This window comes from Lissotriton helveticus, chromosome 2_1, assembly GCF_964261635.1.
Source record: "Lissotriton helveticus chromosome 2_1, aLisHel1.1, whole genome shotgun sequence".
Lineage (NCBI taxonomy): Eukaryota > Metazoa > Chordata > Amphibia > Caudata > Salamandridae > Lissotriton > Lissotriton helveticus.
The window spans coordinates 1,525,614,267-1,525,627,557 of NC_136059.1; the positions used below are offsets into that span (position 1 = coordinate 1,525,614,267).

The 13,291-nt window shown below is 45.6% G+C and overlaps 1 protein-coding gene across 2 annotated transcripts in view; it reads left to right on the forward strand.

The window, feature by feature from the left end:
- LOC144818759 (uncharacterized) overlaps positions 1-13,291 on the forward strand; it is a 206,210-nt gene that overhangs the window by 64,610 nt on the left and 128,309 nt on the right. For both annotated transcript variants that reach the window (XM_078676480.1, XM_078676479.1), the window contains exon 4: positions 6,471-6,560. In XM_078676480.1, coding sequence (XP_078532606.1) covers positions 6,471-6,560 — 90 coding nt within the window. The remainder of the gene's footprint in view (positions 1-6,470; positions 6,561-13,291) is intronic.

Genomic DNA, 13,291 nt, shown 5'->3' on the forward strand with positions numbered 1-13,291 from the left:
TCATTAACTGGTTCCGTGCTGATGACGGAACCGCTCCGTCATCAGACGCGGTGGCGCTGTGCTGATGACAGAGCGTCTCCGTCATGGCCCGCCCAACGCGCCTGCGCGGTGCTGATTTCGCGCCTGCGCGGCGCGTTCTATTGAGCGGGCGGGGCCATGACGGAACCGCTCCGTCATGAGTACAGCTCAACCGCGGCTGGTGACGGAGCGGTTCCGTCACCAGCATGCGCCCGCCGCACGGCCCCCCCACCCGGAATAGCCGCCGCAGCGATGTGGTTAATGTTGTATGTGTGCATATGGGTGAGAGAGAGTGTATATGTGTGAGCATGTATGTTTGTATATGGTATCGTGTGTGGGTCAAAATGTGTAAGTATGTATAAATGAGTCATAGTAAGAGTGAGTGAGAGAGTGTGAAGGAGGGATTCGGGGTGAGAGTGAGTGCACAAGAGTAGGTGGAAATGAATGAGTGCAAGTCAGTTCTAATGATAGAATGAGTGTGAATAAGTGAATGTAAGTGAGCATGTGTTGTTATGCTTGCAGACCAGCTATATGACCTGGCATGCTTCTTCACTTATAGAAGCAACCTTGAAAAAATGTTTGCACTGTAATCCTGGAGGCAATACTTGCATATGGGATACCCTCAACAAAATTCTGCTTCTGGCACTCTGTAGTTAGATTCTGGCATGGAACACCCATGAAAAATGCCAGCGCTGGCCTCCTGGGGGAAATTCTTGGCATAGTTGGCACCGGTGGCAAATTACTGGTGATGGCACATTGTAAGAAAGTCTTGGCATATGTGAAGACAACTGTGGCAAGATCATGGGACCATCCATGACAAGATGTGGTCTTTGACATAAGAGATCGCCATAGTGCAAGAGAAGCAGTATTAGGAAAAATATGGCACTGGCATATTGTATGTAATGTTTTGGCAAAAGGAGCCACCATGGCAGAATGCTGATCCTAGCAATGGAGGTAATTTTTGACATAAGGGGGTACCCCTAGTACATTTTAAAAACATAATTGGGTTAACTCAAGGTGACTGTCAGATTTTAGTAGCTTGGCACACTATCAAAGGACTTGAATATTTGTGAGTGTTTTTAGAGCGTGTGACTTTTTTGAAAATGTATGTGAAGATTGTGCATTAAAATGCACTTGTAAAGGCCATTTTTTCCAAAATGTTCTCAGGAAAGAGACCCCCCCACCCTTAGTTCTCCCCTAGAAGAATATGTAATATTAATTATGCAATTATGTAACTTCAGCAATGTTAATTATTGTGATGTCATCATGATTAAGGTTATGTGACATCACTTCTTGGGATGATGCAGGGTCAAAGGTCATATGATGTCTCTTCCTATGACATTATTAAGGTCAAAGGATATGTGCTGTCCCTTCCACAACCCCAGGCATTTTGGTGAATCGACGTCCATGTGTGCGGTTGGTCTTAGGATTGGGTTTTGTGTGAATACCAGGTAACAGCAACTCTCAAAACTAGACCACTGCTTTATATATGTGTGTGATTTTAAGTACAACCTGCTGCAAGGTGAGAAGTCAGACCTTTAGGAGAAAGGCGAGGTAAGCATGTCTAGTGAATCGAAATTGTTCCTAATTCTTGTGTAGGAAAGTTTCAATTCTATTAAGGACGCGGAGGCCAGGATGATGCTTTACTTTCTTCGCTTTATTCAACAGCAGCTTATTTTTAAAACATTTCTTCAAGCTTCACATAAAGCGAAGGAAAAAAGTAACAGTCCCAGGAGTCCCTGGGAATGACATCATAACACAGCCAATGGAAGTCCAACTTTAGTCCATCTCATAACCAATCAGGATCCCCATATGCATGTAATAGTCCTTCCTTTGCTCTGATCCTCCTCCTTCTTCGCTGCTCGCTGCCCCAGTTAAGTGCTTTTACCATTACTTCCCTTATGGGGCTTCGCGAGTATTGACAATTGTTATTTAATATATTGCAGCTTGTTGTTTGTGATTTCTGCTAAATGTATGCTTTTTTCCTTGTGACTTAATTGACTGGATCGTGCGAGCGTCACTCGCTCCTTTTCCGATTGTGACTGTTGGTGCTGCGCCGCAGTGCGGTCCTCCACCCGCTACCGGGCGCGTGACTCTGGCAGTTCTCGGCTCTTGACGCACGCGATTCCTGTCAGTTTCAACTGTCTGTTTCGAGCATGTACAGAGCCGAGACTGTCTGGAGCCTTTTGTTGCCTGGGAGACTGACGCCCTTCAAAGGGTCTGTATTGACTTTTCCCTGAACGCCTTGACAATCAAGGTCCATATTTTACAATCAACCCGACGGGCTGTTTTTGTTAATTATTTATGACCGCGAGGGTCTAAGAAGGAACAAGAGTCCCCAGGCTATAATCCCCCAATTAAATTAGCACCAGGGTAGCAGTGTTCCTGGGGAGTTCCCCCAATTGTGCGGCTTTGCCCATGTTAAATAAGACAATGAAACTCAGTGCTGAAAGCTGCAGCCAGTGGCTGAGTAAAATCCTACCAGAGTGGGGAAAGTAATTTACAACATTATCAGGGTGTGTTTAGTTCTCTCTTTTTTCCTAAGATTATTATGGAACACACAGAATAAGGTTATGGGGACCCCTTGGATAGTATTCCATGGGATGACGACTTCTACGGCGCGGTAGATGCTTCCATTTACCTGCAGTAGATGAAGCCATAGTCCCTATGGAAGAGCGCCTAGCTCAACTAATAGCGCGGAAGTGCTCAAAAAGAAGCCAACCAAGCCCTAGCACAAGTAACCCAGGGCCTACCCCATCAGAACCAGTTCCCTCTGACATTACCCCAGCTAAACGCCCTTGAGAGTGAATCTTGAAGAAATGTTTTAAAAATAAGCTGCTGTTGAATAAAGCAAAGCAAGTAAAGCATAATCCTTGCCTCCGGTCCTGACATAGAATAAAGTTAATCATTGCACATTTAGAATCTTCACATATCGGAAGAGCAACCAATCAGAATAAAGCATGATTTTGAGAGGTCTAATAAGATAAGTAGTGCTGTTGGAAAGGGAGTCAGTATTTGCAGTTATCACCAAAATACATTTGTAAACTGATCCATAGTGTGAAGAAAAATCTAGATTGGAAAATAAAATCCCATTGTTCACCCCACATAAGCTCCTGACTTAGGTTTGGACAAAAAGAAGGCCAGTCATTAACCGGTGTGGAAGATCTGACTTTGTGCTCTGTCTCATTCCTCTCATTATGAGCTCAACCATATTGCTACCTCCTATAATACATTCAGTAAGTGGTGAGGAAACCATTAGTAATAGACTGTAACCTTTGGAAACCCAGAACCTATAAAGCCTATTGTACATCCAAAGGAACGCTAACCATAAATGGCCTCCAGCCATCCTAATACTCTTTTAACTACAGTGTCTCCCCGAAAAAACAATAAGAAGTAGTCTCGATCCGATAGTAGACGTATCAACCCACAGCAGGTCTCCAGATTTAGGGAAACCATACCTCCCATGCAACATGGGCTGTGTGAGCATGAGTAAAAGATGGGCCCCAACTTGTCAAAGAGGACGATTAATAGCGGTGCACATCTCTTAAGAGTACCTATCCTCATTCTTCCTCATTCCTCCTCCAGACACCGCTTTTGGGCTTTCAGTTATGTTCAGGGAGCAATTGCTCGGCTCCTCAAGTCCCCTCCTACTTACCTATTGTGAACATTCTAAATGTCATTACCCTTTCACAACCCATTTCTAGGCTCCCCTCCTGACATATGCAGGGGCTGCAGTTAACTCCACCAATACCTGCGAACACCTATAACTGCATCCTCAGTTCAGGGTGCATCTGCTGTCTTCATACCTTAGTTGGCTTAGGAATGTTGAAGCTAATCGGGTGCAGCAGGAAACGCTGAGTGAGATATCGAAAGAGCAAGGGCGTGAGCCAGGGCAGGCAATGAACCTCTTATGTGGACGTGTGGAATTTCACAACCTTGTGGCCATGTAGCCATAGGCCAACCACTCCAACAACAGTTGAAAGAGCAGGTCATATCAAAACCCTAGACCCCAATTCCCACTTGCCAAAGCAACCACAGGAGCAAGGGCTGGCAAATTGCAGTAGTGATCATAGTAGGTTCTACTTCATTACCCTATACCTATGTTGTCATCATTACTGAGGCATTATCTTAAGGCTTAAAGAGTTATGTAATATAATATTGCAGTAGTTGTGACAATTGTAATTTTCTTACAATAATCATTGCTACATGTTTAGATTAGTCGTGTGCCTCTGTTTTGGTTATTTGTAGTTGTTTTAGAAAGATCCTAGATTGAGGTGTGAAAAGAAACAGTATTCATATTTTTTTTGTCAGAGCTAACATAGGGCCCGATTCACATAATTAACTTAAGACAAAATCCTAAACTTACTACCATTTTGATATTCACAGAAGACACTTACTCATTTTGGTATTCACAGAAGACACTTACTCATTTCGGTATTCACAGAAGTCATTTAGGAGTCCTAAAGGTAGGACTTCTAACTTTACTACTCCTAAACTGAGAAAAATCCTAACTTTAAGACACTTGGTATTCACAGAATGCATTTAGGAGTCCTAAAGTTAGGACTCCTAACTTTACTACTCTAAACTGAGAAAAAACCTAACTTTAAGACTTTCGGTATTCACAGAATGCATTTAGGAACCCAAATGTTAGGACTCCTAACTTTAGGACTCCTAAATGCCTTCTGTGAATACCAGACGTCTTAAAGTTAGGATTTTGTCTTAAGTTAGTTCTGTGAATCGGGCCCATAGTGCCTACAAGTCAACCTCTGATGCTAGAGCATCGCCCAATGCCTACATGTGCAAAGTGAGCTAACAGCTGGTCACAAAATGGTGCAATTGTTAAAGGGCTCAATATTGCAACTGCCTTTCAAGAGATCAAAACCGTTTGACTTGATGTTGGGAAGTCTCATCTATGGTGACATTTGTCAGGGAAGTTTCTGAAAAAGTCATTCACAGATAACAGATTTGAATACCAGACGTCTTAAAGTTAGGATTTTGTCTTAAGTTAGTTCTGTGAATCGGGCCCATAGTGCCTACAAGTCAACCTCTGATGCTAGAGCATCGCCCAATGCCTACATGTGCAAAGTGAGCTAACAGCTGGTCACAAAATGGTGCAATTGTTAAAGGGCTCAATATTGCAACTGCCTTTCAAGAGATCAAAACCGTTTGACTTGATGTTGAGAAGTCTCATCTATGGTGACATTTGTCAGGGAAGTTTCTGAAAAAGTCATTCACAGATAACAGATTTGAATGATTTGGGGATTTTAAACAACATGCTCTTGGGCCCAGATGTACTAACATTTGGTATACTGATTTCCTAATTACAATTAAATCCGTATCGCAACTAGGAAATCGGTATTCCTAATGTATGAAACTCTTTTGAGTTTCACTAGCAATTCCTAGTGGGTCGCACATAGACCAACCTCATGCATATTAATGAGGTAGGTTGCAATTTGCGAACTGTTAGGAATCGCAGCCATCACAGGGATGGTGGCCTTCTGAGGTCAGCAGACCACCCTGTCTGTGATTGCTTTTAAACAAAGCAATATTTGTTTTTAAAGGCAGAAGGAAAATGGTAGGTGTTTAAAAAGAAAAAAAATAAAGTTTAAGTTTAATTTTTAAGAGTAGGCAGTGTTCTGTGGGACCACAGTCTGCTCTTAAAAAATGTGTTTTCAACTTTCTCAAAGGAAACGTGGGACTAAGGGACCACTTCCCAAATGTGTTTCTCCCACCTTTAAAATGGTGGGAACGTATATCTTTTTTGCATGGATGTCATTGAGGCTTAGCCAGGGGTCTCAGCTGCAACCCCTAGCTTTCCCCTTGTGGCCCCTGCACTGCCTTTGCGACCCCTGTCCTTAGAAGTGGCAAAAGCAGTGCAATAAATACAGGGAGAGCTTGTCCTTTACGTACATTGGTTGGGGCTCCACTCTCTTTGTTTTCAGTCATTTTTGATTACACTAATAGTGAAACATATTAACTTGGTCACTATTAGTGTAATAAAACATGGAGTACAATTAGGTGGAATATGACCTTTCATGGGAGCTGAAGTAAGTAACAAAATGCATTAAAATGTCTATTGTCCCTAATGTCCCTCCAGTCCTTCTTAAACCCCTTGTATATAAATCCGTATTACTTACTTCTACTTTCATAATGTTCCATCGATGCCCTTTTCCTTAGTGCTAACAGGCAGTATTCATGCCTTTAATAACACAGTTACTCAGGTAATTTCTTAGTGTGTTTTTTTTCTCTCACGTGTCATGTGTATACAAGCCAGACACATCCAGTAAAAAGCCGAACCAATCATGCGTCCACATAATGACGTCGATTTTTTTCTCACCCAGAAAAACATGTACATAATGACAATTATATTTTCATATAGAAAGTTGGGAATTCTGGAAATACCAGTAATGTGTAAACTACAGAATGTTTTATTTTGTTTCTTTGGTCAACAGGATCTCCATTACACAATTCAGATGCTGTTTTGAGGAAGGAACAAGGGTTTGAATCCACTGTACTGGATCATCACTCTACCGACGCAGAAGGTAGCATCGCATCTTTTAATGCAGTAATGTGTGCCCCTGAAGGGGTTCATTTCTGAGATACGATTTTGACTGATCTATTTATCAGGTCACATAAATGGCATATATTTTGGTGCACTCTTTTTTGGTCTCTGTGTGAGGCAGGATGAGAATGGGTCTTATTCCACTGGAATTATCTTAAAATAATTTGAACTTTACCATGGATGCAAACTGTCTGCTGTTTTACTGAACTTCTATATTTAACTTCATATTACCGATATGACTTTACATGGTCTGAAACTTGTAAATGAAACTAAGTTGACACCTCTGCTTCCCTAGTCTGTCTCTGGTTGCCTGAATCAGAACATAAATACTTTGATGTGTACACACAAAAAATGAGTAACGCAAATCTTGATAATGTTTTCCCCATAAAATAGCACACATTCACTCTCACCAGATTCTCTGGTACTCCAATGTAGCAAAATAAATAAGTACAACACCAGACAGCTGAATACAAAATGGTACAAAATATGACGAAAGAGAGACAAATCAATTAGTAAAAATCACTTGAGTAACTAGCATCGCACTATAAGAAAGCCCAAAATAGAATTCTGGTGTAATAAGTTTGAAAAAATATGTTTCCCCACATAGTCTCAATATTTCCTTTTCCTCACCCTCAGAGTAATACTTTATTGTTTTCACAGTCATTTTATGATAATTGTGGGAAATTACGTTACTAGTTGAGGGGGGTGAAACCCTGCTCAAACAGAAACCACAGTCCTTGTCAGAGTGAAGTCACATGCAAACCCTAAAGTTAAGCTGTGCTCAATCCTCTTGTAGCTTGGCACAAAGCAGTCAGGCTTAACTTAGAGGCAATGTGTAAACGCAGGGATACACACCACAAAAGGATCCCACAGCAGCTGTAGTAATATTAATTCATCTTTAATAAATAAATCAAGATCAACATCCAATAATAAAACCTGAGATATTCTATTTTAAAGATTTCCATGAAAATAACACCAAAAAGCACAAAGCGCCAACTGTGCATATCTGGTTGCGCCGGACCGGGACAAAGTCACAAGTTCAGGCTGACCATGATGGAATACGGGCCGGCTACAAGGAACCAATTAGGCCTGCTGAACAAGAGTACGTTAAATCATGGTTGCGTAGCATTGCGAGGTCCTGAGTTGCGGATGTGTTGTGCAGCCCATACAATGCATAGGTTCAGTGGAATTGTGAAGCTGCGATGCGAGGTCCTGCGTCGTCATCGAGGATCCTGTTGATGAGGCCTTGCAATGCGAAATCCCTAGTCAGGGATATGTTGCGCAGTTGAGGTGATGCGTTGGTTCCGAGGAGCTGTGAGGCTGTGATGCAGGAACCTGCATCGTCGTCAGAGCTGCCGTCGATGAGAGATTTGCGATGCAAGGTCTGTGTCAGGGAAAGCGCCGCCCAGCAGCAATTTCGATGTGGGCTATTAGTTCAAAGCAGAGTCCTTGTGCTGAGAGAACCCTCGCAGTAGAGGAGATGCATTGGTTCTGCTGGGTCCACAGATGGGCAGGCAGAGCACCTTCAGACCCACTTCCAAGGGTCCAACACTGCGGTGGCACCACTTGGCAGGGTAGGACTCACTGATGTTAGAGTCCAGGTGCTGGGTTCAAAGTTATTGGAGCCTTCTATCCTGAAGGCTCTAGTCAGGAGGCCAGCCAACTAGTCATTGGAGTCACTTGCAGGTCCAATCATTCTTACCCAGGCAGGAGGACAGCAGGCAGTAGGTCAGCACAGCAGGGCAGCAGTCCTTCAGAGCAGCAGTCCAGCTGGAAGTCCTTTCAGCAGCACAGCTGTTCTTTCAGAAGCACAACAGTCCTTCTTCCTGGCAGATGATCCACAGGTCAAAACGTGTACTGAAGTGTCTGAGGTCCAATAGTTATACCTGGAACTTACTTTTTAGGTGGGAGAAGCTTCTAGAGGATTCCCTCTGAAGTCCAAAGGCATCCTGCCTTCCCTGCCCTGGCACCAGACTAACTACATGGAGTATGCAGCCCTTTGTGTGGAGGCAGGACACAGTCTATTCAAGTGTAAGTAGGGCTGTTGACTGCTCCGCTCTCCCTTCCGGACAGTAATGGCCCTTCCAAGCACACCTAAGCTTTCTATAGTGTGTGGCTGTCGAGGAAGAATACCCAAAGTCCAGCTGTCAGCTACACCCACTCGTGTAATCCAGAAGCAGGCTGCAGGCACCAAATGGCTAAGGCAGAAAAATTGCAACTGTCTAAAACTGGCATTTTTTAAATTGTGATTTAAAATCCGACTTTACCATAAGAGGAGATTTGCATTCCAATTTCAAAGACACCAAATATGAACTGGTTTACTGTTCCCAATTTGAAATTATAGCTTATTAAATGTAATGAGGTAACTTCAATGTTATCCTTTGCTAGAGGCAGGCCTTGCAGTAGTTAAAAGGACAATTAAAACTCAACAGTTCAAGCCCTACTCTTTATAAATACATTGCACCCTGCCCTATGGGATGTTTAGTGGGTAACAACTAAACAATTGCCAATACTGAGAAATGATCATAGAAACACATTTTGGTCACATGAATATATGAATAAAACATATACCTGCACTTAGGAATCAATTCAACAATCTTTATTTTTTATTTCAACACTAAATAAACCAAGTTTTTTCAAAAATACTTTATGTACATGTATGAAAAGACAATGAGTCCAACAACAGAGACAAAATCCTATGTACAACTAGCTACACTTTAAAGTGACATCCCCACTCACTCAAAATCTTCCACTCAAACAAACATTCCAACAATCTTCCAAAAACCACAGCACATACTCTCTCTTGGCATCCAGACAAACACCCAGTGCTTAATTAAACTGGTGGCAACACAAACTAATCCCCACGTCAAATGAAAATTCAACAACACTTCTAACACATGTAGGAATAGTTCTAAATGGACAGTTATCCCAACATCTACGTCTTAATTTGTTCAAATGGATAATTGATTGATCCCCATAATTCATTTGACAGGGACAAAAACACACATGGTTCATTTGACCCTGTGTGATTTTGTCCCTGTCAAATGTTTAAACATCAGAATCCCCCAAGTCTCCTGACCCCATCCCTCCAGGTGTTCCCAGGACACCAGCACCTCAGTCACAATGCCACTAAGGGGTGTTCCGTATCCCCCTAGCACTTCGCAAATCAGAGCCCTAACTCATACAGTAACGTCCTTTGCCCAAGTGTCCACCACCGGTTCCAGTGTTGATTTCCAAGCCATAGCTGTTCTCCTCCTAACGATACTAAGATCTAAGAATCGAGAACCAACTCTACGTTTTCGAGACTTAGGAAACAGTCTCAACCAGCAGACCTCCAATGTGAAAGCTAGAGTCCTGTTCAGGGTGCTGTTCAGGGCACTGATCGCTGGCTCCCTGAACGTTTTTGATCGGGGGCAGCTCCAGGTCATAATGCAGAAGTCTGCATCCTGAAGAGTACACCTTGGGCAGTGGCGTGGGTCGCCTCCGTAGATGACCTGTAGTCTATGGGTGTAAGTTAAGTCATTTGGACAGAGTTAAATTGAGTGTACTTCAGTCACATGTTTCGAAAGACATTCTTTGGGTATGCCAGGACTTTAAGCCATTCTGAATCAGTAAGGCTCAGCCCAGTACCTCCTCCCACCTATGTATAGTCGTCAACAGGGACTTCCAAACCATGGCAGTCAGTGAATTATAAAACCACTTTACTAAGTGATGCGCCAAGCCCATCAACACTAGCATGGGTAATACTGTGTGTGTCGGTGAATCATCCTGTCCGCAAGCCCACAAATCCTCGAATGCCAGCGTCAGTGCTCTGTAAATCAGGCACTGTCCCAAGGGGAGGCCCCACTGGGTCACCAGTTCGGCCATTGAGAGTAGGACTTCCAGTTTGAAACAGTCTTCCGTTGTTACCAACCTAGCCTCGTTACATGTGGATAGTTGCCCAGGCGTCAAGAAAGGAGAGAGGAGTTGGCCTAACGGCTAAGGCGGTCGACCTCGAATCTGGGGAACTGGGTTCGAGTCTCGGAAATGACGCTGAGCATCCTGTGATTCTGGGCAAATCACTTAATCTCCCTGTGCCAAACAAAAATGAATGTGTGTCCTCATGTAACATAAGTGGTGCTATGTAAAGCGCCCTGATACCTGATTCGGGTCATGTTTGAGCTATATACAACTCTGCAAAAACAAAAAGAAAGAGGTGAGTGGGTCACCATAGGAAGGCCGACCAGGGGTAGGGTAGGCGAGTACAGGGCGTCCCAGCGTCCGCCACATGCAACGTTTCCAACGCAACATGTTTGTGTCTCCAGCTGAATCCCAGGTTTAGTGATTGCCATCGCTGGACAGAATAATCGGACCAGTAGTGCACTATGGTTGTGAGGTAGTCCCACCGGGCCTAGTTCCTCAAGTCCGGCCCCATCGAGCCACTGGGTGACCATTTGGAGTTGCGCTGCTAGGAAGTAAAACTCGAAGTCAGGCACGCCTAGGCCCCCCTCATCAGGAGGGCATCTCAGGATCTCCAAGGAAACCCTATGGTGGGCCCCATCTCAAAGCTCTCAAAGCAAATCCTGGAGCAACAGTGAACAAACTCCGTACAGCCACGCAGCCCACAAGGACGCCATCCGCCACCACCATCATCTCATCAGGACTGCCAAAAGGACCTTCTTCAAAGAACGCCTCAACAACAACACACACAACAGCAAGGAGCTCTTCAACATCGTGAAGGAACTCTCCAACACCAATGACATCCCGCCGTCGCAAGCCCTGTGCAACTCCCTCGCCACTTTCTTCCACTGCAAGATAGCAGACATCCACGACAGCTTCAACACCTAGACAGCCCCAACAGACAGCAACACAACAGACTCTCCGCACACCATCGACCACAACCCCCTGCTAGCCTGGGCTAGCGTGAGCACCGATGACACCATCAAGACCATGAGCACGATCCACTCTGGTGCCCCGTCAGACCCATTCCCGCACCACATCTTCAACAAAGCCAACAGCTCCATCGCACCCCACCTGCGCAACGTCATCAGTCTTCCCCTCGAGACCGCGACCTTCCCAGAGAGCTGGAAACACGCCGAGATCAACGCCCTACTCAAAAAACCCAAGGCTGATCCAAAAGAACGTCCGGCCCATCTCTCTGCTCCCGTTCCCGGCCAAGGTCATCGAGAAGATCGTCAACAGGCAGCTAGCCCGATATCTCGAAGAAAACAGAATCCTGGACCCTTCCCAGTAAGGGTTCCGCAGCAACCACAGCACCGGGACCTCCGTCATCGCCACCACCGACAACATCAGGACCCTGCTGGGCAATGGTGAGACCGCAGCCCTCATCCTCCTGGATCTCTCCACCGCCTTCGACACCGTCTGCCACCGCACACTATGCGGTCGCCTCCACGCCGTAGGGATCAGAGACCAGCCTCTGGAATGGACCACCTCCTTCCTCTCCGGCAGAACCCAGAGCGTCCATCGCCCCCCATTCCGATCCGAAGCCTCCAAGATCATCTGCGGCGTTTCCCAGGGATCCTCCCTCAGCCCGACACTGTTCAACATTTACATGGCCCCGCTCGCACACGTCGCCCGACAGCACGACCTCAACATATTCTCCTACGCCGACGACACTCAACTGATCCTCTCCCTCACCAAGGACCCCATCAGCGCCAAAACCAACCTCCACGAAGGAATGAAGGCCGCCGCCGACTGGATGAAGATCAGCAGACTGAAGCTGAACACAGACAAAACGGAGTCCTCATCCCCCGGCTCCAACCCTTCAGCCTGGGGCGACTCCTGGTGGCCGACGGCACTGGGGCAGCCCCGACACCCACTGACCACGCACGCAACCTGAGAATCATCCTCGACTCAACCCTCTCAATGCTCAAGCAAGTCAACGCCAACTCCTCCTCGCACTTCAACTCCCTCCGCATGCTCCGCAAAATCTACAGGTGGATCCTGACAGATACAAGAAGAACAGTCACCCAGGCCCTCGTCAGCAGCAGACTCGACTACGGAAACGCCCTCTACGCAGGAGCCCCGACCCAGCTCATCAAACGACTGCAACTCATCCAAAATGCCTCGGCACGACTGATCCTCGACGTACCACGCCACAGCCACATCACCCCACACCTGAGAAACCTGCACTGACTGCCCGTCAACAAGAGGATATCATTCAAACTCCTCATCCACGCACACAAGGCACTCCACTAGACCGGCCCAGCCTTCCTCAACAGACGACTCTCCTTCTACATCCCCTACCGCCAGCTCCGCTCCGCCGACCTCGCACTCGCCACCATCCCGCGCATCCGAAGAACAACCACCAGCGGGAGATCCTTCTCCCACCTTGCTGCCAAGACCTGGAACACCCACCCAGGGGATGCAGATTTTAAGGGATCAGAGGGCTTTCCCCAGTTTGCCTTCCTGCAGGTCTTCCAGAGAGTGGAATATTTGAATGCCAAGATATTTAAAAGTGAAGAGGGCCCAAGCCAACTTCTGCGGCGACCCCAGTGGCCTTTGGTTATCCGACAATATTGGAAATAAACAAGTCTTGACCCTGTTGACTCAGAGGCCAGAGAGTAATGTACATTCCCCCTAGAGATACAATACGTGTTCAACCCCCATTGTGCCATCAGCGGGATAAAGCAGGAGGTCATCAGCGCAGAGAGAGATAATATACTCAATGCCTCCACTACAATGCCCGCACCCACTCCCTCCAGTCTAAAG